Source organism: Punctularia strigosozonata (genome assembly GCF_000264995.1).
Source record: "Punctularia strigosozonata HHB-11173 SS5 unplaced genomic scaffold PUNSTscaffold_3, whole genome shotgun sequence".
Taxonomy (NCBI): Eukaryota; Fungi; Basidiomycota; class Agaricomycetes; order Corticiales; family Punctulariaceae; genus Punctularia; species Punctularia strigosozonata.
The window spans coordinates 1,031,803-1,055,239 of NW_006767435.1; the positions used below are offsets into that span (position 1 = coordinate 1,031,803).

Genomic DNA, 23,437 nt, shown 5'->3' on the forward strand with positions numbered 1-23,437 from the left:
ACTGATAAGTTTGAATACGAGGTAAGACGAGACCTTCTCACGATCAGAGCCGATTGTGGTGACGGTAGTTTATGTAGAGTCGTTGAGGTAAGTAGTGCCTAGCCTTACTCATCCTTTACGCCATGCCCAGGCCTATCATTTCGCCTGAACACTTAACTGTTCCTCGGTTCTTTGCCATAACCATCCATTTCAACGATGGTTTCCCGGACACCGCTGGTGCTGACGGAGACTCAGTTTGCGTGTACACCGTAAGCGGGGAGCCATGAGCCGAATCGGGGTGTGCTTATACATCCAAAGCACATCATATTCTCTAGCTTGTCTTATAGCCTCTCCCAGCTCTGATCTTCCGCCATTCACCGCGCACTTTTCAGGAAGGCCTACGGGATGTCCGAGGCGTAAGCATCCGTCATATACACGCATACATCCATAATAACCACTCCGCTTGTACCCCACAAACACAACCATCTACTCATTTGTTCACGGCACGCATATCTGATGCACCCCGCAGATACGTCAATTTCCTCGGCGGCTCCCCGCTCAACCGCCTATCCTGGCTGCGAACCAACCAGCCCTTCCTGAACCACATCCTAGCCGCGCCCGCGACGCGCTGGCTCGTCTTCCGCTCCGGCCAGCCGCTCCTCGCCGGACGCAAGCTCGCGCGCCTCGCCACCGCCGATGTGCAGTCGCTCCTCGGACCCTCGCCGTACTTCGGCCAGGGACAAAACGAGGGCGATATCGCGGACGAAGGGGTGGGCGTGCTCGAGGCGGCGCGGTTGAGGGGCACGCCGATCGTGTTCTTGGGGCTGCAGGAGCCGGAAGGGGAGGCGGGGTCCGCGCTGCCGAGCAGCGAGTTTAGCGGGAAGGCGGGGGTGGAGGAGCTTGTGAAGCGGGTGCGGGGGACGCCGTGGTTCTCGCTGGACGTGAGCGACGTGGCGCAGGAGGAGGTGGATGGCGTGCTCGCAGCCGCTGCGAAAGAGGACGAGGCGACACCGGGCGGGCTAACGTTTGGCGAGCCGCGCGCGGCGATGGCGGTGATGGACGCGTTCGAGGCGGCCGTGTTCGCTGAGGCGAGGAGCATGGCGGATTGGAACGCGCGGAACAAGGTGCGGGTTGCTAGATTTCTCTTGTGCGCGCAGATGCTGATGGAGAGACAGTTTTGCCCGGCGTGCGGGTCATGCGTGTACTCTCTGTGGGCCGGGTGGAAGCTATCCTGCACGTCGCTGCTTCCGTGGGCGGATAATACTGGAAAACAGCCGTGTCCCTCTAGGTACGCTCCTATAGCTCTGCGCGGTTTATCCATTCCTCATTGTCTTCAACGAGTAGCAAGGGCCTCCACAACTTTGCGCACCCTCGTACGGACCCGGTCGTTATCATGATCGCTATCAACGAGTCGAACGACAAGATCCTACTAGGGCGGAACGTACGCATACATTCCTCCCTCTCATCATCGGATAGCGTCTCACACCAATGATACGTTACTCCAGAAAAAGTTTCCCGGCAAGTTCTACTCCGCCCTTGCCGGGTTCATGGAGCCCGGCGAGTCGTTCGAGGACGCGGTCAAGCGCGAGATGTGGGAGGAGGCGGGCGTGAAGGTGTGGGACGTGCGGTACCACTCAGGGCAGCCGTGGGTGAGAGAGCCTCACATGAACCCTTGCCTTTTCTTGAACTGGCTCCTGACTGAGCAATAATACAACAGCCTTATCCCGCGAATCTGATGGTCGGTTTCTACGCCACTGCGGACCCGAGCCAGCCGATCCGAGTGGACCTGGATAACGAACTTGAAGGTCCGTTCTTTTCGACCATCCTAGGTCTCTCCTCTAAACTTGAATTGGCGTGGCTGGCGGAACCAACAGATGCGCGATGGTATACCCGCGACGAGATCCTCGCGATCCTCCGCCACCCGACGGGTGCAACGCTCAGCAGGAGGGACAATCGGGATCTCGCCAAGATCCAGGAGGGCGAACCAACGTCGACGTCCACCGCGGCGGGCACCCTCCCCAACGGTGGGGACGGAGCCGGCGCGCTGGCACACTCGGACCCTAGCATCAAGGCGCAGGAGGTCAAGCCCGTCATCGCGAAGACGGAGGCGATAGACGAGCCGCCATTCAGGGTGCCGCCGTTGACGGCGATTGCGGGTGTGTTGATTAGCGAGTGGGCGCATGGGAAGATCAAGCCGGAGGCGTCGAACGCGGGCTCAGGAGAGGCGAAGAAGGGTAATTTGTAGTAGGTATGTAACATCAGGCGTGTAACGCTTGCACTACTTTGACGACCACGGTACTGATTTAAACCGTGTAGATTGATTGTAGGTGGTATATGGATGGATAGAATGCATGATCATTACATGGTAATACGATCATTGTGAATACCTCTAACACGTCAGAACGGTGCCCGCTGTGACGAGCCTCGCCATTGAATACAACGAGTCCTACGCCTACTACGCCTATTACAACCCAATCCGACCTGGTAAGCCTATCTCAGGAAAAGACCAAGGAATCACCTTCTGGCTTGGACTGGCTCACTGCACCGTTCTACAGTTGGCGCATCCACCGCCGGTCATATTGTCCACGCCGTCTGCGCACGGACAGGACATTGTCTGCGTGCAGACGACGTAGACGATACACCTTCGATCGTGCAAGACTGATGTGTTCATGTCTTCGGTCGTGCTGATATTTATACAGATTGTTCTTCATGCTGGAGCCGGCCTTTGCAGTTCCGCCGCAGTACTGCAGTCGGCCCTGCTGCTGCTGAACAAGTAATGCCAATTGAGGTGTTATTGTTTTCCTTGCTGGTAATGTGCTATACGACTGTCCAGCACTTAGGTCCTAGGAACAATCAAAGCGGTGCACAGTGCGGAATGCAAACCGTACGAATGGTTGTTCCGTAACGGATGGCAGCATGCGGATCCAAGTTCAATCTATCGCGACGATGGGAGATGGACTGCATTCCTTCAAGGTTGAAAGAAGAGATAGTATCACTTCCGAACAGGGCTGGACAACCCTCGACCTCAACGAGTAGCAATAACCAGGAAGTACGTTCACGAAATAAGGAATGAATAATAAAAAAACACAGACAATGCATCTATAAGTACAGTGGTGTAAAGGAGGGTATAGGGTGCAACAACGGTATTTCAGCCAAGGAACTGTCCGGCTGCTAGGGCCTCTATGGCCCCTATGGTGTCTATAGATACATAAGTAGTCCGAATGCGGTCATCACACCGGAGTCCAGGCTTGCGACGGCGTCCATGCCCATGCAGTGGTAGGGACGAAACCCCATCCCATCACTGGTGTGACTGGTGCAGGTGATACAGGCCACCAGGCGAAGGCCGGTCCATGAGCGAGGAAATGTGGCGAAGCATTGCCAGGTACACGAGCCGGAGAGGGTGCCGGTGCGGGGGAGGGCGGTGAAGGGGAAGGAGGCGCTGGTTCGGGCGGTGCGCTCTGAGCGGCATTCTGAAAAGCGGAAGATCGGTTTGTGAACGCTAGGGCGGAGTCGGATGAGACGTACCCAAACGCAAAGGAAGTAATCTTTGGCACATTCCTTGTAAAAGTCGACGTCGTCTGCGCGCAGACGAGTGGCACAACGGATGGTGCTGAGGCGCCGCATAGCCCTATGATAGCAGCGCATGGGATAAATCAGAGCGAGAGGACTAGAGAGAAGAATGGCGTACTCTTTCCGCAATTCTGTCAGACCGGGGTGTTGTGCGCGCGGGACGAGCTCCCTATCTCGAATGAGATCAGCGGACTCGACGTACGCGTTCGCTTTCTCTAGCTGGCTTTGGAGAGTGAAGGAGAATCCTCGATAGACATCTATGGGAAGCTCCAAGCCGACGGCAGAACCGTAAGTGGCGCGAGAAGGCAAGGGCATAATTGCGATTTGAAAGGCGTTAAGGAGTTGACTGTTCGATATCGAGGATGAGGCGGTCGTTTGGAGGTGGAGGTCGTGGGTCAAGTTATCGGTGAGGGACAACAGACCGCATAACGGTCGTATTTATGCGTAGGAGCACCTCGCATGATGGTGGTGGTGGATCGACATATCCTATCCGGGCGAGGTCCAGAGCTTCAGCGAACAGCAAAACACGAGGTGGCGGCAGGCAGCACAATCACTTTTGATAGCTTCTTCTGAGGTAGACAATACCATCATGCACGAGCCTATTGCAGGATTATATCGAGAGCTAGTTCGCCCCGGGTAACTGTATGCGCGAAACTGATCGATACAGCAGCCAAGCTACAGGTGGAGAAAGCTGCACATTCCGCGTGATCCATCCCAGCATTTCTGCCACAGCCGTCCTCGTCGAGCTTTCATGACTGAAGTAAATGCGTACTGCAGACCGAAAGGAGCGTGTTGCGTTGTAGCAGCCCGAAGGTATCTCAGAGGCGCGATTCGACGATACCTCTCCGAGTCACGACTGTGCGTTGATCAAGAACTTCGACCAAGTAGCCCGCCTGCTCTGTCGCTGCCGCACCTGTTTGGTCTATCTTTCCGTCAATCGACCGCTTTCGCAGCCGTCGTATGGCAAGCCCAGTGATGTCGATGACATTCCGGACATCTAGACTCGAACAGGGCCATTGTTCCCTATCCGAGCGGTCATAGCAGGGGTGTTGCGATACTTAGGAGAGCAGAAGGAAGCCATGCCGTAATAAGCTGATCATGAGCGCCAACGCCAAACCTACGCCCTGTACACGTTATCGACGAACCATGTCGTTGTCACCGGATGATATGGATTTTCTACGACAACAACGCGACCGTTACCGAGTCATGGCCGGACAACTACGAGGGAGCTATGCCGAGGCTCAGACGCGCATCGACGAACTGGAGACGGCGAACACCGATATGGAAAGGCGACACCAGGCCGATTTGAAACGAATCCAAGAGCTCGAGGAGCTGTGCAACGGCCTGCGCACGCAAGTTGAAAGCGCGAACGATGGGCAAGGGGATAGGACTAGCGCTACGGCCGCGGCAGAGGATGTGGAGATAGTCGGGCAGACCCCTAGGCAAGGTGGAGGAACGGCTGAAGAACGGATATCGGAATCGCGGAGAACGGAAAAGAGACCCGAGCGGGTGTTAGCACCTCAAAGGGGTGGCAGAGGATCAAGACAGACCGGCAATTCGTCTGTGCGGGGACGAGACAGCAGCGTGTCGAGCAGGGCTCCGAAACGGTTCGTCGTTCCTGAGGTCGTGATAATCCAGGTAATGACACGGCTACTCCCTTTCAGCACGGAAATGGGGTTGACCGGTGTTTCTGCGCAGAGGCGTCCTACCGTGGCCTCAGACAAGACGACGAATGGCGATCGCCCCGTCATGTCGACGCTCGACAATAACGCTCGTGTATCTCGCGTTCTACCAGCTCTCGATAAATGCGCTCAGAGTCCGCAGAAAGATGCAGCAGGGCCGTCGAGCCTGGTGAGGGAACGAATAGGTTTCTCGAACGACATACAGGGTATGCTAAATCGATGGCAGCTTCGCAAAACAGTCCGGAGTTCGGCCACGGACTCGGACACCGCGGGCGATGTCATCGATCTCATGAGCGATCTGAGCGACGAGGAGGACCAGGAAGAGGAAGTGTCAACTCCCAAGTCTGAGAAAGAAGGAGATACTGCAGTGAGTTGTTTATGATCTACCTGTGGCGAGTTGTCCACTGAAGATTGTATACTAGGCGGATGAACATAAGTCCAAGTCTAAGAAAGTGGGCGATTTCTACGTAAGTGGTTGCTGTATGCCAACGTCGCGCTAGTCCGCTGAGCATCGTATGCTAGGTGGAGAAATCTACTCCAGCGGCGCGTAACAAGCGAGCTGCCGACGCTGATTCGCCTAACGGGGCCGCTCTGCCTCCTCGAGAGCCCAAACGGCCGAGGCAGAGTAGCCCAAGACCGACCAGGCATGTCGCCACGAGTTCACCAAACTCTCCCAGGCCCCCGGTAAGCCTCGTGTCCATCTGGCCGACAAGAGTTTTGCTCATTCAGGACGTAATAGGTTCCCGAGTATACCATGGACGTCAGCAATATCGCGGAATTCAAGGTCTGTCTTGACCTGCTGCGAAACTGCGTCGGACGAGGACTCATGGATGCGCTGCAGTTTCAACGAGCGCTCTTGCACCTGACGTACAAGGGGAATCCGCAGGCGATGATTAACAAGCTGTCGGATGGCCAGATGGTGCTGGCCGTCCAGCCCACGATGAACCCCTTCGTTCCGGCGCGCCCGGGCGCGGGTGGTATGTTGTGGTCGAACAGGCCGCAGATCATGGAGCATCAGCAGTGGAAGGTGGTCGTTAAATGCGAAAAGGCGACGCCACAGACGTGGGAGTACCGGGGAGACTACCGGGTGTCGCGCGGCGAGGCCGTTAGCCCGGAGGTGTTCATGAGCCAGCCGTTGTCGGTGAGTGCTCACGCCAAGGCGTTTTTGGTATGTGTCGATTCTGAGCCTCGGCTGCCCGGTTGTAGGTTCGCAACGAATGGGGCAAGACGATCGCGCATTCGACTACGCCGGGCAAGTGTTACACTACCATGCGCATCAGGATCGCGGATCGGAAGAAACAGGGTGAGCGAGTCGTCGTCGTCGTCGTCGTACGGACGACGTCGCTAATGTGAGCGGCAGAGAACAACGGCGAGGATGTGACCATCGGCGAAGCCATTCACGCGATTAGGTCCGGAGAGGAGGTGAGTCGGTTTACCTCGGCACAGTATATTGCGAACTCATGTTATGGGCAGGAGCTCGGGACCATCAACCTGGAGTTCGTCGGGTACGATGTGCCTTTCGTAGAGAAGATCAGGAAGAGAGCCGAAGCAAGCATTGCCTGAGCTGCGCCACTCGGTCGGAACCAGAAACCCGTGCGGTCGTGAACAAGCTTTCTCTTGTTTGTGATCTGTATGCTTGGCTGTACCATCAAATCGCACGCGGGGCGCGTCTCGCGGGCTTGTTTGTATATTTTTGTTGCTTTCTTTGCCTTGAGTGTACAACAATCATCACGTTTTTGTCCTTGCTATCGCTACATCATGGTTCTCGTTCTCAAGCACGGAAGTTTCCCGGTACGATCTCAATCCAATAACTGTTGTACGGTCAGTCCAACGGCCCGCGAAGAGAGAAAGAGAGTACGCTGTTGGCGGAGACTCACCCGTCGGGGTCCAAGATGAAGGCGATGTTCTTCATGCTCCCGTCGGTGAGGCGCTTCTTGAAGGGCACGCCGAGCTGCTCGAACCGCGCGCAGGCTTTCTCGATGTCGGGCACGGTGATGGCGATGTGGCCGAAGCCGCGGCCGGGGTCGCTATTGCCGGAGGAGTAGCCCTGGAAGTTGGGGTCCGACTCCGTGCCGTGGTTGTGGGTCAGTTCGAGGACGCCTACATAAGGGGATGGGTCGTCAGGAGCGGAACAAACACGGATGGGGTGAGTAGAGTACCTTCACGGGTGAAGCGCGCTTTGGCCTTCTCGTCCGCGGTCTGCGCGCCGTCCGAGTGGTCGAAGGCGAGGAAGTAGAGCGTGAAGGTCTCCATCTTGAGCTCCGAGATCTGCTCCATACCGAGGACCTTTTAGGGTGAGAGATTAGATTAGATCTCGGGGCAGAGCACTCGGAATGAGGAGGGGTACCGCTCCGGGCGCGCACCTTCGTGTAGAAGTCGAGTGACGCCTTCGGATCCTTCACGCGGATCATGGTGTGGTTGAACTGCGCGTGGGGATGGTTTTTCGATTACTTTGGGATCCCGAAGTCCGTAGAATAATCCTGGGCTTGCCTTGAAGCCGGCGGTCTCTGGATCCCTAGCCATGGCGATTATGTTGGAGACGATAGAGGGATGAGGAGGATGTGAATGCGAGTGAGTGAGAGCCGGACGCGCATGGTGCGCAGATCGTATTTATACGATCGATGACGATGAGGTCGACGTGAGCTGCCGGAGGCGAGGGAAGCCGAAACCCACAGCGATACGCGCGGTGGTTGTGGCGTGGGAATATGGGCCCGGATTACCGTGCAATCGTGGTCGGGAAGTCGACGCCTCTTGTAGAGTATTGCTGATCTTGACGAGGTTCCAGCAGCTGCATCGGTCCCAGGGTATCCGCCAAATAACCTGTATACGGCAGTCAGAAGCCGATGCTTGCGCCTATTCTGTTCGGATATCGCTGTGATTGCAAAGGACGGTCTCTCTTGAGCAGAGGTTCGAATACGGAGCGGCATCGCCGAAGTGTATTGCGATTGATATACGGGCAAGTGAAACAGACTTGACCGAGCAGGTTCTCCCGGCGAAGGCGGAGGAGCTGGTCATGCGGTGTTCAACTATTTATGGCCGTCCGGTCCGTGAAAGGCGGTCATATCGAAAGTATTCGGTACTCGAAATTTCCTGTACGTCGGTGCCAGACTCGAGTGGATGCAGAGAACGAGTGGCGTTACACAATGCCGAGCTGAAGCTGAAGCTTTGTTGTTTGGGTTTGCAGCGAGGCAGCAGGAAGAGACGCGACGCGTGCAGGTCCTGGTCATGCGGGCATACGCGTTGATTCTCGCGGAGTTTCAAAGCGCGTTTACTCGGGTCATGTGCGGCTCTGACGCGTTGCGTTGACCGACGCTCGTTGACCGGTTCCTTATCATCAGCCCACGGCCCACTCCGTCTCATTACATCGCCCCTTGCCATCCCTCCGCCAAACTCCGCCTCGCGCCCTCCTCGAGTTCTACTCCTCCTCGACGCATGGCTCAAACATACACCGAACGCTGGCCACCCCGCGCATCCGCCGTCGCACTGCAATTTTTCCATCCTCCCGCGGCCACGCCGATCGTCACGGCATCCTCTGATCGCTGTGACTCGCAACCGCGCAGTCCGACCCGACTGGGACTGTACGACCTCCTGAACCACGACGACCACCCGGCGCCCTCGACATGGCGCACCACCAAGCTCGCCTCCGCCTACTCCAGACCGCTCGCGCGTCTCTCCCTCTCGAGCGACGACGCCCCGCCTCTCACCTCAGACACCTTCTCCGAATACTCTGAAGACCCGCACTCGCGTAGCTCCCACTTCGGCGCCGAAACGGACCCCGAGGATGATGGATTCGACGTCGACATCGTCACCGCATCGGACGACGACGAGCCTTTCGAATCGCGACACGTTTCGTACGCCATCTCCGACGAGCGCGGGCGGTGGAACGAGCCGGTGCCCAAACGCGTCGCCCCGGCCGCGATACCCATCGCCGACATCCGGGCCCGGTTCCCCTCGTCGTCCCCCGAGTCATCGTGCACGCCGATGACGGCGCGATCCGAGCGGTCGGATTACTACTCGAGCACCTTTGGGGATGGAGAAGAAGGGGAAGAAGAGAACAGCAACGGGCGATCGGCGTCGCCGCTGCCACCGTCGTCCCCCATGTCCGTGTCTGCATCCGGGCTGGACGACGAACAGGACATCGAGCTCGAGATGTTGCCCGGATCGGACGATGGCAAGCCCCGGGAGCTGGAGGAGGCAAGTCCGTTTTTGATGTTTGGCCGTGTTTGGGAACTCTGCGTTTGTGACACTCGATGTAGGAACACATGCCTCCTTCTTCTCAGGTTGAAGCTCTACACGAGCCCGCGCAACCTTTGAAAGATTCGTCGTCATCGGCGCCCCATTCAGCAGAAGACGATACCGCGCCGAGTTCATCTCCCGCAGATCGCAGTCCATCAGGCCACCTCTCGCAGCAGATGCACCTAACCGATGAACCTTGCGAACAACAAGCCAGCGTTCTCCTATCTGCACAGAACGTCGAAACTCCTGAGCCGATCGCAGACTTGCCGCTATCAGCCGGCTCGTCGCAACCCAATCTCGAATCGGCTACCCAAACCTCCTCACTCGAGTCGCCCCTGGACTTGGCATCAATCCCGGAACCCTCTCTCGCACCCGGGTCTGAACAACGCTCTACATCGCCGATGGTGCCAGAACTCGCGCATACCGCGGAAGAAGAAGTCACCCCTGAATCGATAATGGCGTTGGAACCCTCGCCCGACACCGTGGATGTCAGTCCTGACCTCGACCTCCTCATTGTGCCCGTATGCTCTCCCGAATCGGAGGATGTTGATCTGGATCTCCCGTCATTGCCGCTTTCGCCTTTATCCTCTCCACCCGCCTCCCGCGCGTCCAGCCCGGAACCGCTACCGCTATGTCAAGAGTCGCTACCAAAACCGGAGGACGTGCTGACGGAGTCGGCGAGTGCAATTCCGGAATCGGACGACGCCGTAATGGCTGTCGTTGCAGCCGCCACAAAGAAAGTAGACGCGAAGGACGAACTGGAGCTGGAGGAAGAGACGGTCATGAAGTCGAAACAAAAGTCGAAGGCGCGGAGAAGGGCGCTGGCTGATGCGAGCGATGCGCGCCCGAGGAAGAAGAAGCGGGTCAGTGTTGAAAACGAAGAGGACCTGGGCGAAGGAACGTCGAAGAGGAAACCGAAGGCGAAACCGAGGGCCAAGTCTCGGGATACGGAAGCCGCGCGTCCACGACCGAAAACCAAGAAGGAGACCCGGAAACGCAGGCCGACGCCGAGATCGAGCTCGTCGCCTTCGCCCGAAATGGTTTCCGAAGATGACGTCGCTTCGTCTTCGTCGCGCGCGAGCTCGGCTGGTCCTGCACCGTCAAAACGGGCCCGACCGGCGGCGTGCGCGGAATATGCGGAGTACCGCGGGATGCTGATCGAGGCGTTTGCGACGTCGCGCGCGTCGGCGCTGTCGGCGGCGGTGCTGTACAAGATCGTGATGAGCACCCGGCCGGCGTTGAGCTCGCAGAAGAGCAAAAAGGTGCGTGCGCTTCGCGCGCGATTTTGCGCTGTGACATTCGATGCTCATTGATTTATATATATAGGAATGGCTGGAGTATTTGACGCTGGTGATGGAAGACGGCGCGCGGACGTGCGGCGTGTTTGGGCGCGTGGATAGCAGTAATACGGTGCGGTTATTATTATTATTATCTATTTTTCGCCTACCTGTTGGGAAAGGCGTGCTGACGTGACATGCCGTGCGTAGGACGATTCGGATCGGATACTGGACGCGCGGTGGTTCTACTGTCCCGAAAACGACGAGGACCAGGATCGGGCGGCGCTGATCAAGAGCATGAACCCGCGCGCGGAGAAGCGGAGCGAGACGAAGAAGTATAAGCAGTATTACTGGCGTCCGCTGGATAAGATAAGCAGGTGGGACTCGGAGGACGCGATCTGATGCATGGTGGTTTGTTTCTGGATACTCCGCGCTCTGCGTAACTTATCTTTCGTTTTTATGTTGTTGCTCGATCTCCGTTGTTGCTCCTTCTGTCGATGCCTTGAATTCTGCGCTGCGCCTACGTTCTCACGGGCCCCCGAGCTTGTTGTCATGTCTTTCAAGTTCCTGCTCAGTGTTTGTATGTCTTGCTATATTTCGTCGAAGACGATCTCTGTCCATCGCGACCGTGGCCCGATCTTTCGTTGTCTTAGAGACAGAAATTGGTACACCGCGGCGGAGTAAGCGCCGGCCGAATCGCCGGTGCTCGGATAAGCGCTCAAGATCTGGGATTCACAAAGCGGCGTAAGCGATGCAGATCCCGCAGTTTACTCCGGTGGCCGATCGTGTATTCCGCACAGCCGCGCGTGTCTTACCGGCGTGTCATGCATAGCGGATAGAGCAAGTCCGTAGCCCGATGGTCCACGTATAGACGGCGCAGACCAGTGCGGTGGGATCCGGCAGATGACAATGGCGTAGGGGTAAGGCGGGGGCCGGACTCGGAAACTCCACAAGAAAAACGTTTCCGCAGCCGTTCGGCACAGCATTACCACTTGTTCCTCTTATATCTCTGGCGCACCCTACTTCCCTTCGCTCGTTGCTCCTCCTCTTACTCCCTCACTCTCTTCTCCATCTATAATACAAATCCGTACTCATGAAGCGCGGTATATTGTCTGCCTCGGCGATATTGGCCTTGTCGGCGTATGCCAACGCGACGCCTTCGCCCAATTCAAGACCAGAACCGATCCATGTGCCCTTGCGCAGGCGTGCGGGACGCATGAGCCTGGAGAAGCTGCGCGCCCACGCGGACTTTGTCAGAGCGAAGTACAATTACCCGACGATCAATCCGAGCAGCAGGAGAAAGCGAGGGAACACCGCCGGGATCTCCATCATCGATCAGGTGCGCATCTCGCTCCTTTTTCCTCTTTCGTCGTCGTCGTAAGCACGAACGTTCATAGTGAATCATTTATACAGGACACGGACTCGTCGTACATCGGCGAGGTCAACGTGGGCACGCCGACGCAGACGTTCAAGGTCGTCCTCGACACGGGCTCGTCCGACTTCTGGCTCGCCTCCAGTTCGTGCACGCAGTGTCCCTCCGGCATCCCGGAGTACGACTCGTCTTCGTCTTCGTCGTTCAGCGCCGCGAGCTCGTCCTCGTCCGACTCGGTCGACATCCCGTATGGCTCGGGCGAGGTCGCCGGGTCGCTTGCGACCGAGACGGTCGAGATGGGCGGGTTCGAGGTCAGCGGGCAGACGTTTTTGCTCGTGGACGAGATGACGTCCGGACTCCTGGACGGCGACGTGTCCGGGATCATGGGTCTCGCGTTCGAGAGCATCGCCGCGACGGAGGCGACGCCGTTCTGGCAGACGCTCGTCAACAACGACCAGCTGACCAATCCGGAGATGTCGTTCTGGCTCGAGAGGGTCCTCGGCACCTCCGACACGGACGAGGAGCAGTTCGGCGGGATCTTTACGCTCGGTGGGACGAACACGTCGTTGTACTCGGGCGACATCGAGTTCATCGATTATCCGAGCGGCGTGACGGAGTCGTACTGGCTCCTCGAGACGAGCAGTGAGTGGGCTTCGCCGTGGCCGCTGTTTATTTCACTCACGGGGTTTCCCCATCTCTTTAGAGATCACTGTCGGCGGCTCGTCCATTTCTATCCAGACCGGCTCCAACGCGCTCGCGGCCATCGACACCGGCACGACGCTCATCGGTGGTCCCACCAACGACGTTGCGAACTTTTGGGCAGCCGTCGACGGCTCGCAAGCTCTCACAGGCAACAACGCCGGGTTCTATGCGTTCCGTGAGTAAAGACATTTGCCCTCCAACCGTCTTTTTCCCCGCATGGCGTGCTGAATATATGCGCGCGATTAGCGTGCTCGGCGACGATCAACGCTACGTTTGCGTTCGGCGGCAAGGATTGGGCGATTAATCCGACAGACATGAACGTTCAAGAGCTCTCGAGCTCGCTGTGTCTCGGCGCCGTGTTCGACCTCAGCCAGGGCAGCAACGTTGGAGGGAGCGGTACGCCCGCATGGGTCGTCGGCGATACCTTCCTCGTGAGTGGTGCATATCACTACACTCTATATGGATAGCTGACGCATATATGTGCAGAAAAACGTGTACTCGGTGTTCCGCAGCAGCCCCGCCGCGATCGGATTCGCGGAGTTGTCGACGACGGCGGGTGGATCGGGCACTTCGACCGGTGAGCTCTCAATCATCAGTTCGGGTCGGGGCGAGTTTGTGTATGGGAACGGATTGGGTGACGCGAACCGCGTTGGGTCTTCGTTTTCGCAGGAAACTCGGCTTCCGCGTCTGCTTCGGCAACGGGAAAGACGACTAGCGCCCACGGCGTCGGCACGCTGTCGACCGTTATTGCGTCGGGCACGGCGACCGCGAGCAGTCCGTATCCGCCTTCCCGCGTTAATCCGTCCTGTCAAAATACGATGTGCTGACGAACTTCTTCATAACGTAGGCACGGACTCGAGCTCGTCGTCTTCGTCGAGCAGCAGCAGCGCGGCGGTGAAGGCGAAGGTCGACGGCGCGTTATCGACGGGTTTGGTGGTGTCCGCGCTCGTAGTGCTCGCCTTCGGTTGGTGATGAATCGATATGATACCCCCCACCACCATCACCACCATCGGAACGCGGAGAGGAACCAGGTTAACATAAGGCGCGATTTGCATAATCACAGAAATGACACTCCGCACACTCCCCTGATCACTCACTGTCATCAACCCGGACTCCGAACGCATTTGTATACGACTCTTTGACCTGACCTGCCTTGTTCCATGTACTCTACTTCTTATGTATGGATAGAATAATCGCGGAACAAATAAACCATCGCGTAACATCATCTACGATCATGCATGAACATCAAATTCGAATCAAATTACGAGTCGTCGCATGCCAGATATGTACATTATTGTGCAAGACTCGGATGTTTTCCTCTCCAGCGGCTCCAGACCTTGGATGCAGCAAGTGATGAAATGAGGCGTACTCTTCCAGACGATGTAGGAGCAAACCGCACGATACATCGTGTTGACAGCGTGCCGAAATGGGCGCGGTATATATCCTGTCGCGCACCCGGGAATTTTGATAGCTCGATTGCACTACTGCTGGACAAGAATCATTTTATTGTGTTGGTGGTGCGGCGCGCAGGGAATATGTTGAACAACAGGCTTCAAGGTCGTGTTCGTACGAGATTCGAGGCCGTCAGCAGAAACTATGCCCATGCGTGTAGGCTATCTTGGCTGTCGTGTCCGTTCGAAACCACTGCGTCTGCGAGGTGTCGATGAGGCCCCTCGCATACCTGGGGCGCCTTGTGTAGGCGGTGTGTGTTGGGGTGTTATGGACCCCCTCCTCTCTTCTTCGTCCCTTCCCCTAATCTCAGCGAGCGCCATAAAACCCTCAAAACACCTGTGGGGAAAAATTGCGAGGGAAAGCGTCTGCCCGATTCGCCCTTCCTTCTCCTTCTATCCGTCGTCGCGTCTTCGGTCCTCGTTACGATATAGAGGATTGGTACTATAAACCGTGTGCTTCGACGAAGGCGATAAAGAGGGAGGTCACCGCCCCCATCACCGCCGCCGACGGCATGCCGGACGTCGATGACAGTTCCCACGCCCATAATAGCGCGCCAGACCAACACTTAACCTCCATCGCGAACGATGAAGATGCCAGCGTACCAACACCGGCGGTCTGTCCCCCCTCACTGCGCGGATCATCTCCTGAACCCCATCCCAGCTACATATTGCAGCTGATTTCTGCTCCTCCTCTGCAATGCCCATATATAATGTCACCGGTGCGTGACCGGGAGACATAGTTCGTGAGTAGACTGACCATACTTATGTGCCACAGTGGACGATATTTCTCCTCTGCTCATCTATAGCGATGGACAATGGGTGGACACGAACACGGGGGATGCTGCTTATACGGAGTACTATAACTTCACATTCCATGCAACCCAGGTTGAGAACGCCGCGGTGACCTTCCAGTTCTTCGGTACGGCAATATACGTCGTAGGAGCCAAAAGGGAGAATCATGTACGTCTCCAGTGTGAGTTGATTCCACTGGCTCACTTGTGTTTCTTACTCGGGCAGGACGATTATACGATTACATTGGACGGCATCTCTTCCGTTCATGACGGTTTCGCCACGAATCCTCCGCTATTCCAGCAAACCCTTTTCAGTGAGACTGGGCTAGAAAATACATTGCATACGATTATGATCAACGATACCTCCACACGGACAGACAGACCCTTCCTGGACATAGATTATGTCATATTCACGACGGGGGATGAATCGACGAGGTCTGTGTTCAGGCTGGTCATTTATTCATTGTTATTGAACGGTCAACAGTACTACTCTTGTGAATACTACCTTTGACGACGGTCTCGCGCAATATTCAAGTGGATGGGACTCTTCGCCTGACGACTTCTTATCGTCCTATTACAACCAAACGATGCAGTAAGCGCATCAAATTTATATATTATGTGAGCATAGCTGACATCCTTCAAGTCGCACCAACACCCCCAACGCGTCGGCAACTTTCATGTTCATAGGTTCAGCTATTGCAGTGTACGGCTCCAAGGATATGAACCACGGCACATTTGCGGCTAGTGTCGATGGCGCCGCTCCAATCCCGCTGAATGGTGTCGCATCGACATTCAGAAATCAGACCCTTCTGGTATGTCCACTGTCACGAACGATACGCTGCGGCTCTACTGTCCACGCTCTGCACTCTGCTCACACTCGCGCTTAAACGGGAAACTGCAGTATTACACCTCTGGGCTCTCCAATGACACCCACTACATCACACTCACCAACTTGGGACTGGACACTGCCGTGTTCTTCGACCTCGACTTTTTCCTCGTCTCGCAGTATGTTCCGGCCTCGAGCCCATCCCCAACGCCGGGGTCTGGTAACTCCCACGTGAGGTCTGTTTCTCCCCGTATTTTACGCTCTTTGCTTCGCACCAGCCTCTCAGTGTTATTAGTGCACGTATTTACTCTACACCTCCCACAGAACACATACGAACGTCGCCCCCATAGCTGCTGGGGCATCTGTCGGTGGCGTTGCGCTCATCGTTAGCACCCTCGGCGTCTTTTTCTGGCTTCGACATCGCAAACGACGGCGCATGGCCGACGGTGTGCAAGAGGAAGAGAATAAGATTGTCCCGTTCCGGGACGGTATTCGCGCCGGCGGCACGTCGCAGGAGGCAGTGAGCAGCTCTAGCAGGCGCGTGGCGGGAAGTGCGCCGACTGCGACAGGATCTTCCGTCTTGTCACCGTCGCTCACAGGCGTTCCGCTCTCGATCAATCGCCCTGATACCCTGGTTCTCAGCGACGCAGCTGCTCTCGGCACGTCGACCGCATCCACGTCGACGGCGCGCGGGAGTGGGCGGCGAAGGAGAAAGAGGACGCGCGCAAGATCGTCGAGAGACGCGCTGGGGTCGAACTCAAGCCCGTTTGCGGTAGGCGATAATCGCGAACCCAGAGTGCCGCATCATCCGGACAATGCGTCCGAGACCAGAGCGCTGGATCATGGTGTGGCGTCGGACGAGGTGGCGGGCGGGCCACGTCGGTGGTAAGTGACTCAGTCCATCTTCTGGCCTTTTGCTGTCGCTATTGAAGGCTCAATTGATGCGACATTTCTGTGTTTTGCTCTGGTTTTACAGGGGATCAGAGACCGCATCTAGCACGTACGACATGCCGCCACCAGAGTACGGCCAGGTGTTTCCCCCACGTGTCGAGTCGGGTCGGCTTGAATCTTCAACCGCGATCATCGCTACTGACTCAACCCACTCTGTCGCGCGGGATGCTCCGACGTCAAGGCCGAGGCCATTGCCTGTCCCACCTCCGTGATAGGGATAAAGCAACTCATTATATTGCTTTCCTTGTTCTTCTTGCCTTTGTCCTTGTGCGCTGTTTGATTTGATATGTGTATTGCATCTCCGGTGTGATCCAGTTTCCTTGCGTGACGATGTATGGTTAAACACTATATGGGGGTGTATACCTACTTATATATCATTCTTTACGAGTATCATCAGTCTCCATCCAGCGCTCAAACCTGGAAAGGCTATTGTGTTTCCGCATTCTAGTACTGGTAGTGAGATTTTGCGCGGAGCTATTGATCAATCATTCAGATGTTGATGACGACGTATTGTCACGAGAATCGCAGCGTGCAACATGAATGAATGCCCAGTGCTTGGTTATGTAGCGTACCTCCGTGCCAAGTTACTGATCCGGTTCCCAAGCCGGGAATCATGTCAACGTCAACATCTCACCCAGCCATACGTATCACTAGTAGCGGGAGCACTGTATTGAGCTTGTCGACATTCAAACCCTGGTGCATGTGCATGAACATCTCAACCATGGTTTCCCCGCGGCCCGGTGTCATTGAGTGAAGTCGGCGCCCGAGAGTGGTCTCATCACAAGTGCTTTGGATTCGGGAGCTACTGGCATAAGTGCCATATGCACTGGTGTTCAAGCAAGCCGCGCCCGTCATGACACACAGGAGATGCATACCTGCATATGGAGGAGTGTTTGCGGCAGAACACTCCTGATTGCTCCGTGGGAAAGATGTCTGGGAATAAAGGAGCGTGGCAGGCAGGTGCCGCCGGCCATGAAGATACCCACGACCACGCGGTATCTACTCAACTTCAAGCAGCATAGATGATAGAGGACGAAATGTCGTGCAAGGCGCGGCGACCTGTCTCTCATTTTCTTGCTTCAATGCTGTAGCGGGCGTCATCCGCGGCTGGCCGCGATTTTTATTCATGGACGATGCCCATAAACCCTCCTGTATTGGTTATCTTGACAATCATCGTAAGTAAATTCTCCCGCAGGAGCCATCCACTTGGATTACGACTCTTTGAACCGACTCGGCTTTACTGTCCGGACGAGATATTAGGGCACGTTTCACCTAAGAGCGCTCGCGAGTGGATGGATGTGCTCTGATTTGAGAGGCTATGTAGTGATTCACATTAGGACGATAGTATCGCTTTCGTCGTCTCAGACTGTGACCGATGCATTCTTGACTCGTGGCTGTGATTTTTATCAGGAGGTGAGCTTAGGCTGTAGTAGTGAGGGTCTGGGCGGACAGAGACGGAGTCGGATCCATTCGCAGCGTTCTGATTGTTACGAAGGGAGCGAGAGCGTACTTGGTATGCACAGGTAGTTCACGAGTCAATAGGCACCGCAAAGCCGCCGACGATATTTCCGGACTCAAACGAAACTCCCACGATCCCGGAATAGGCGTACGCAATCAAAGCCTCCGACGCGGGCAACGAGCTGCGATCGCGGGAGCCCCCCCCCAGCGCTCTGCCCCCTCCTGCTCTGCTGTTCCGTCCTGTTCGTTTCTTAAACACTGGCTTAGTCGTAGCGCGCGCGGCTGGCCGCTCTTCTTGTATTGGGACGATGCCGATATACAATGTCACAGGTGCGCGACGCGGTGTTCATTCTGGTGTTGTAACTGACCGTATCTGTTGTAGTGGACGACGTCTCACCGCTACTGATCTATAGTGATGGGTGGATTGATACAAACAAGGGGGATGCCGCGTATGTGGAGTACGCGAACTCGACGTTCCATGCGACGCAGACCCCGGGTGCCTCGATGACCCTCCAGTTCTTTGGTACGGCAATATATGTTGCAGGGGCGAAGCGGGCAAACCATGTACGCCTCCCATGTCCCCTTGACTGATAGGTCGAACTTAACCTTATATGTCCGACAGGATCAATTTACGGTTACAGTCGACGACAGCTCGTTCATCGGCAACAGTTTTGCATCAGATCCCGGCCTGTTTCAGCAGGTGCTATTCAGTCAAACTGGACTCACAAGCGGGTATCATACCTTGGTGATGACGGACAATTCAACGCGGAGCGATCGTCCATTCTTGGATATCGACTATGTGGAGATTACGACGGGGGACGATTCCTCAAAGTCTGCCGTTCACAGACACTCACGTATCACACTGGCTGACGGGAATTTTATCTTTATCTTCAGGACCACTTCAGTTGATACCACCTTTGACGACGATGCGGCGCAGTATTCGAGCGGATGGGACGACTCCCCCAATAACTTGTCCTCGTATTACTTCAACAAGACCATGCAGTAAGCCCCCGTCTAGCTCCTCTATTTTCCTCAACCCAGGGAACACGCTCATAGCTGATTTCGACTATGTTACTCAGCCGCACCAACACCGTCAATGCCTCCGCGACGTTCACTTTCACAGGTTCGGCCATCTCCGTGTTCGGTGCCACAAGCAGCAATCACGGCGAATTCGCGGTGAGCGTCGACGGAGGCGCTCAGCTCCCCTTAAATGGCACAGCACCAGCGTTCAGAGCCCAAACCCTTCTGGTGAGTCACCAAGGCGCCCGATATCCCTCCCCGCGGTTCATCCTTAGCACGACGAGAGCTCACTATGATCATGGATCGCAGTACTATCTGTCCGGATTGACGAACACCACCCATGCCATCACGCTCACCAACCTCGCATCTGACAGTTCCGTGTTCTTCGACGTCGACTACTTTGTCGTTTCGCAGTACTTTGCCGGTACCTCTTCCAACGGCACCGCGTCTTCCTCCGGGGACGGCAACGTCGCCAGCACCAGGTGCGTGATCCACACTTGGCGCTACCGTGACCATCCATGCTGACGTTTGTGTTCAGTCACACGAATGCCGCGGCTTTCGCAGGTGGCTTCTCCGCCGGCGCCGTGGCGCTCATCCTTGGCGCGTTTGGGCTGTTCTACTGGCTCCGCCGGCGCAAACGGCGGTCAAGGGCCGTCGTTGACAACCAGGAGGACGGCAAAGTCGACCTCGTGGGAGACGGAACGACCGCGAGCGCCCCATACGCGACGTACGTGCCAGCATGGACGGCGGCGGACGGGAGCACCACCAGCGCGGGCGCCCCGTGGACCGCGTCGGGCTCGGTCTCGTCGCCCTCCCTCCCGTTCTCGCCGCAGTCGGCTTACCTGGTCCAGTCCCCGGGCGCTGGGACGATAGCATCTGTGCCGACGCCTCAGACGGGCAAGCGGCACAGGGGGAATCGGGAACGCCGGGGCGACGGCGCGACGACACCCAGCGACAGTCTCAGTCCGACTATGAGCTCACCCGCGACGAACTACAGCCGCGATCCGACGACGCGGTATCGCCACGCGCACAGGCGTAATATCTCGGAGACCACGGCGGGCACGGGTGCGGTGTCGACCGCGACGGGGTCTGGACCTTACTCTTCGTGAGTATCGAAATCCTGCTCATCTTTGGAAACGTCGCTAACACGACCTCGGGCGCTGTGTTTAGAGAACCGGAGACGGACGCGGGCCCGGCGTTCGATCCGTACCAGGCGCCGCCACCGCAGTATGGCCAAGTGTTCCAACCGCCAGGCGATCCGGATCGGCTCGCCAAGACCCCAGCGTTCACTATGACGGGACCGGCACCTCCTGCTGGGCCATCGGCCTCGACGCCGCAGGCACGAGAGTCAAGACCGTTACCCACGGCGCCTTAAGGATAATACAATGCATTGTGTTTCGCATCTTCCGTGCACTGCTTTGGGGTCTTCATCTGATCATCTGTGGTGTATTATCATCTCTTTTTCGGGATTTTTCTTGCTTCTGCATACATAGACCACGCTCGTTCACCGCTTTGGATCATCATATGCTGTATACATTCATTCGGAATCTGCTGTTCTGCTACTTATATATACCTTGTACTTTGTTCTCTTGCCCGATATTGATGTGCTGAACCTTCGTATAACGCGATCAGCCTTCACCTGCTCGTCCATGCCCTGTTCACGAGCAGGTTGCTGAGCTCGAGCTTAAACCCGCCCTCCGGTAACCGACTACAACGATGAAGGATATGATATGTATACAGTGAGAGCTATCGACAGGGATGGTGTGTAATGGACAGCGAATTAGCGATTGGCGAGGTGAAGATAGGTCCGGATACAGTGCTGAAGAGAGCAAGGGGAGATACGAGTGAGATGAGATGAGGGAGAGTGGTGACCCGATACGATGAAGAGGAGAAAGCTCAGTCAAGGTTCTCGAAGCCATCCACAGGAGCGTTGAATCGCCATCTGCCTTCTTGGAAACCAACGGCGGTATCTTCTAGCATAATCTCGTTGCGCTTCTGCACGTACACCTGGGAGGGGAAGGCACAGCGCTCAGTACAGTTCGTCCTAAAGAGGCTGTGCGGGATATCAAGGACAACGCACCGTCTTGTCGGTCACCTTCTGCCTCAGCGCAGCCACATCAGCCGCCTCGAATGGCGCCTCGAGCAGGCCGCTCAGCTCCTCGACCGCCTGCTCGAGGTCGCTCTGGTTGTCCTCGAACAGCTCTTTCGCGTTCCCCGGGCTGAGGTAGTACGCCATCGCGTACGTCCACTTGAGCGTCATCCGGCATTTGAACACCTCGTCCACGGCCTTCTTCATGAACTGCACCTCAATCCAGGTCAGCGCGGACGAAATCTGCATCTCCTCCATCTTCTTCTCCGTCTTCGCGTACAGTTCGAGCTGCAGCTTCGCGGATTGTTCGTGGTTCGCCCAACGATTGTAGTACTGGATTGATAGCGCGCGAGGTGAGCATAGGGTCGGGCTGATCATTGTGCAGCAAACGTACATGAAGATAGCGTTCTAGCGAGGCACGACTCTTGGACTGCGCGTCTCGTGCGTCTACACCAGCCTTCTCGTCGAATCGGTTGCAGGAGTACCAGGAAGTCCCGTGCTCGGACCAGGGGCCCATGCATACCCAGCAGAATTCGTGCTTGCACTTCTTGCACGTCATATGGCTATGATTTTAACTCCATTAGCAAACGAATTCTCGCATCCGATCGCGGAAGACCACGCACTTGCAGCCACCGTTCTTCTCGATCGTGCTCTGGCACTTGCTGCATTCCTTCGTGTTGCTCTTGATCCAGTTCGCGGTCTCGCTGTCGTCCGCGCACTTCTTCAGCCACATCTTCGCCACCGCGCACACACACGGGCGATGGTCGGCGTCGATATCGCATCCGAAGCAGAACTGATGCGCGGCATTGCCTCCGCACGTCACGGTAGGTACAATCGTGGCGAGCGAGCTCTTCGTGGACGCCGCGGGGCACGAGACGGTGTAGTTGCAAGACGGATAAGGACAGAACTTGAGGCGCTTGTTCGCAGCGACGTAGTCGCGCACGAGCAGCTCCTGGAAGCGCTGCCAGGTCGCAGTGTCGTCGCCGAGCGCCTTCCGGACGAAGTCGTCGTTCGCGACGAGCTGGCAGCCCTCGGCCATGCAGCGGATCACGTGTTCACCCTCGCCGCGGATCTTGCTCGTCATGTACGCGTTCCAGCAGCCGGTGCAGAACGCGTGCGCGCAGTCGAGCGAGAGCGTGTCCGTTTGGGTATCGTCGAAGCAGATCGGGCAGACGAAGGGCGCGGGGCTTGGGGCACGTGGGGGCGGGGTCGAGCGAGAGGGCAGCCGGGCGGAGTCTGCGGGGGAGCGGCGGGCGGCGCGCCGCACATTGGAGAGGATGCCGGAGGAGGTGGAGGCGCCGGGCGAGCGGGTTGCGGACGGGGAGGGCCGGGGTGGGGGCGGCTGCGTGATGCCGGCGGCGACAAGCACGGCGTCGGCGTTGTCCATGTACTTCTCGGTCAGGCGCTCCTTGTTCCAGTTCATATGTCGAAGTAGGAGGGCTGCGGTATTGGCCTGTGTGCATGGGAGTGAGTGTCTGTATTCGTTGGTCGTGCGATCATCGGATACGGCAGGCGGATGACGGGCCCGTGGCTATCGGCGCCTTCGAGCCACCACACGATATCCAGCACATGTCCGTGCAGCAGAACGGTGCCGCCATCCGCGAGGATGCTCACAAGGAAAGAGGGGGTGATCACTCACGTCTACGCCGAATATGCTGCTGATGCCCTCGATATCTGACCTCATATGCTTCTCGACCTCTTGCTGGCTCAGCGAGTCGTATTCGACCTCATACACCTTCTTCTTCTCCTTCAGCGCCGTCTGAATGTCGTCGTTGAAATCTATATCCATGTCATCGTCGGACGGTGCGGAATCTACGCGCTTTATCAGCAATGCAGTCACCACGGGCCGATATGCAACACATGTACGCTCACCATCGTCGGCCCCGCCCATGTCCTCGTCGTCGTCAAAGTAGTCGTCATCGCTGTAGTCCAGATCCGACATCGTCTCGCTGGATCAAGGGTAGGGTGGCTCGCTCGGGTGGTGGTGGGGGGATGGGACCTGCGCCTGCTGCCGACGGGCTGTAAGCATGACG

The 23,437-nt window shown here is 56.8% G+C and overlaps 9 protein-coding genes across 9 annotated transcripts; 6 read left to right on the forward strand and 3 right to left on the reverse strand.

Annotated features, from left to right (window-relative positions):
• Positions 1-384: 384 nt before the first annotated feature.
• On the forward strand, positions 385-2,224 carry PUNSTDRAFT_131639 (uncharacterized protein; the record flags this gene model as incomplete). Its single annotated transcript, XM_007380937.1, has 6 exons — positions 385-395; positions 509-1,103; positions 1,155-1,267; positions 1,324-1,420; positions 1,485-1,628; positions 1,697-2,224. The coding sequence occupies 6 exons, from the start codon at positions 385-387 to the stop codon at positions 2,222-2,224; spliced, it is 1,488 nt and encodes a 495-aa protein (XP_007380999.1).
• A 985-nt stretch (positions 2,225-3,209) lies between these two features.
• On the reverse strand, positions 3,210-3,864 carry PUNSTDRAFT_131640 (uncharacterized protein; the record flags this gene model as incomplete). Its single annotated transcript, XM_007380938.1, has 4 exons — positions 3,210-3,449; positions 3,505-3,607; positions 3,668-3,718; positions 3,752-3,864. The coding sequence occupies 4 exons, from the start codon at positions 3,862-3,864 to the stop codon at positions 3,210-3,212; spliced, it is 507 nt and encodes a 168-aa protein (XP_007381000.1).
• Positions 3,865-4,816: 952 nt separating this feature from the next.
• PUNSTDRAFT_124814 (uncharacterized protein) lies at positions 4,817-6,794 on the forward strand (the record flags this gene model as incomplete). Its single annotated transcript, XM_007380939.1, has 10 exons — positions 4,817-5,156; positions 5,214-5,400; positions 5,458-5,598; positions 5,654-5,698; positions 5,754-5,915; positions 5,971-6,015; positions 6,073-6,372; positions 6,438-6,534; positions 6,592-6,653; positions 6,678-6,794. The coding sequence occupies exons 1-10, from the start codon at positions 4,831-4,833 to the stop codon at positions 6,792-6,794; spliced, it is 1,482 nt and encodes a 493-aa protein (XP_007381001.1). The 5' UTR covers positions 4,817-4,830.
• Positions 6,795-7,002: 208 nt separating this feature from the next.
• On the reverse strand, positions 7,003-7,754 carry PUNSTDRAFT_111612 (glyoxalase I; the record flags this gene model as incomplete). The annotated part of the gene is made up of 5 exons (XM_007380940.1): positions 7,003-7,042; positions 7,109-7,331; positions 7,391-7,517; positions 7,595-7,654; positions 7,722-7,754. The coding sequence occupies 5 exons, from the start codon at positions 7,752-7,754 to the stop codon at positions 7,003-7,005; spliced, it is 483 nt and encodes a 160-aa protein (XP_007381002.1).
• A 573-nt stretch (positions 7,755-8,327) lies between these two features.
• PUNSTDRAFT_98590 (uncharacterized protein) lies at positions 8,328-11,146 on the forward strand (the record flags this gene model as incomplete). The annotated part of the gene is made up of 4 exons (XM_007380941.1): positions 8,328-9,425; positions 9,488-10,729; positions 10,794-10,877; positions 10,955-11,146. The coding sequence occupies exons 1-4, from the start codon at positions 8,664-8,666 to the stop codon at positions 11,144-11,146; spliced, it is 2,280 nt and encodes a 759-aa protein (XP_007381003.1). The 5' UTR covers positions 8,328-8,663.
• Positions 11,147-11,837: 691 nt separating this feature from the next.
• On the forward strand, positions 11,838-13,790 carry PUNSTDRAFT_62433 (acid protease; the record flags this gene model as incomplete). The annotated part of the gene is made up of 5 exons (XM_007380942.1): positions 11,838-12,083; positions 12,158-12,758; positions 12,820-12,993; positions 13,065-13,249; positions 13,305-13,790. 5 exons carry the CDS (start codon positions 11,838-11,840, stop codon positions 13,788-13,790), a joined length of 1,692 nt encoding a protein of 563 aa, XP_007381004.1.
• Positions 13,791-14,781: 991 nt separating this feature from the next.
• Positions 14,782-17,049, forward strand: PUNSTDRAFT_42728 (uncharacterized protein; the record flags this gene model as incomplete). Its single annotated transcript, XM_007380943.1, has 12 exons — positions 14,782-14,883; positions 14,931-14,988; positions 15,045-15,229; positions 15,287-15,374; positions 15,438-15,495; positions 15,545-15,652; positions 15,704-15,872; positions 15,962-16,122; positions 16,211-16,406; positions 16,529-16,658; positions 16,684-16,771; positions 16,863-17,049. 12 exons carry the CDS (start codon positions 14,782-14,784, stop codon positions 17,047-17,049), a joined length of 1,530 nt encoding a protein of 509 aa, XP_007381005.1.
• Positions 17,050-18,603: 1,554 nt separating this feature from the next.
• Positions 18,604-20,690, forward strand: PUNSTDRAFT_131645 (uncharacterized protein; the record flags this gene model as incomplete). Its single annotated transcript, XM_007380944.1, has 8 exons — positions 18,604-18,625; positions 18,678-18,859; positions 18,918-19,126; positions 19,190-19,297; positions 19,375-19,543; positions 19,625-19,797; positions 19,854-20,420; positions 20,486-20,690. The coding sequence occupies 8 exons, from the start codon at positions 18,604-18,606 to the stop codon at positions 20,688-20,690; spliced, it is 1,635 nt and encodes a 544-aa protein (XP_007381006.1).
• Positions 20,691-20,909: 219 nt separating this feature from the next.
• On the reverse strand, positions 20,910-23,390 carry PUNSTDRAFT_83105 (uncharacterized protein). The gene is made up of 6 exons (XM_007380945.1): positions 23,277-23,390; positions 23,044-23,216; positions 22,028-22,857; positions 21,799-21,967; positions 21,396-21,737; positions 20,910-21,322 (listed from the first exon to the last, which is right to left on the reverse strand). Exons 1-6 carry the CDS (start codon positions 23,344-23,346, stop codon positions 21,212-21,214), a joined length of 1,695 nt encoding a protein of 564 aa, XP_007381007.1. The 5' UTR covers positions 23,347-23,390; the 3' UTR covers positions 20,910-21,211.
• Between the last annotated feature and the right edge of the window lie 47 nt (positions 23,391-23,437).

Excerpts from the sequence above, each read along its gene's own strand:
- PUNSTDRAFT_83105 (XM_007380945.1), bottom strand. The coding sequence starts at position 23,346 with ATGTCGGATCTGGACTACAGCGATGACGACTACTTTGACGACGACGAG. Across the intron at positions 23,217-23,276 it reads CATGGGCGGGGCCGACGATG|ATTCCGCACCGTCCGACGAT; the intron begins GTGAGCGTACAT and ends TAAAGCGCGTAG. Across the intron at positions 21,738-21,798 it reads CGCTAGAACGCTATCTTCAT|TACTACAATCGTTGGGCGAA; the intron begins GTACGTTTGCTG and ends CTATCAATCCAG.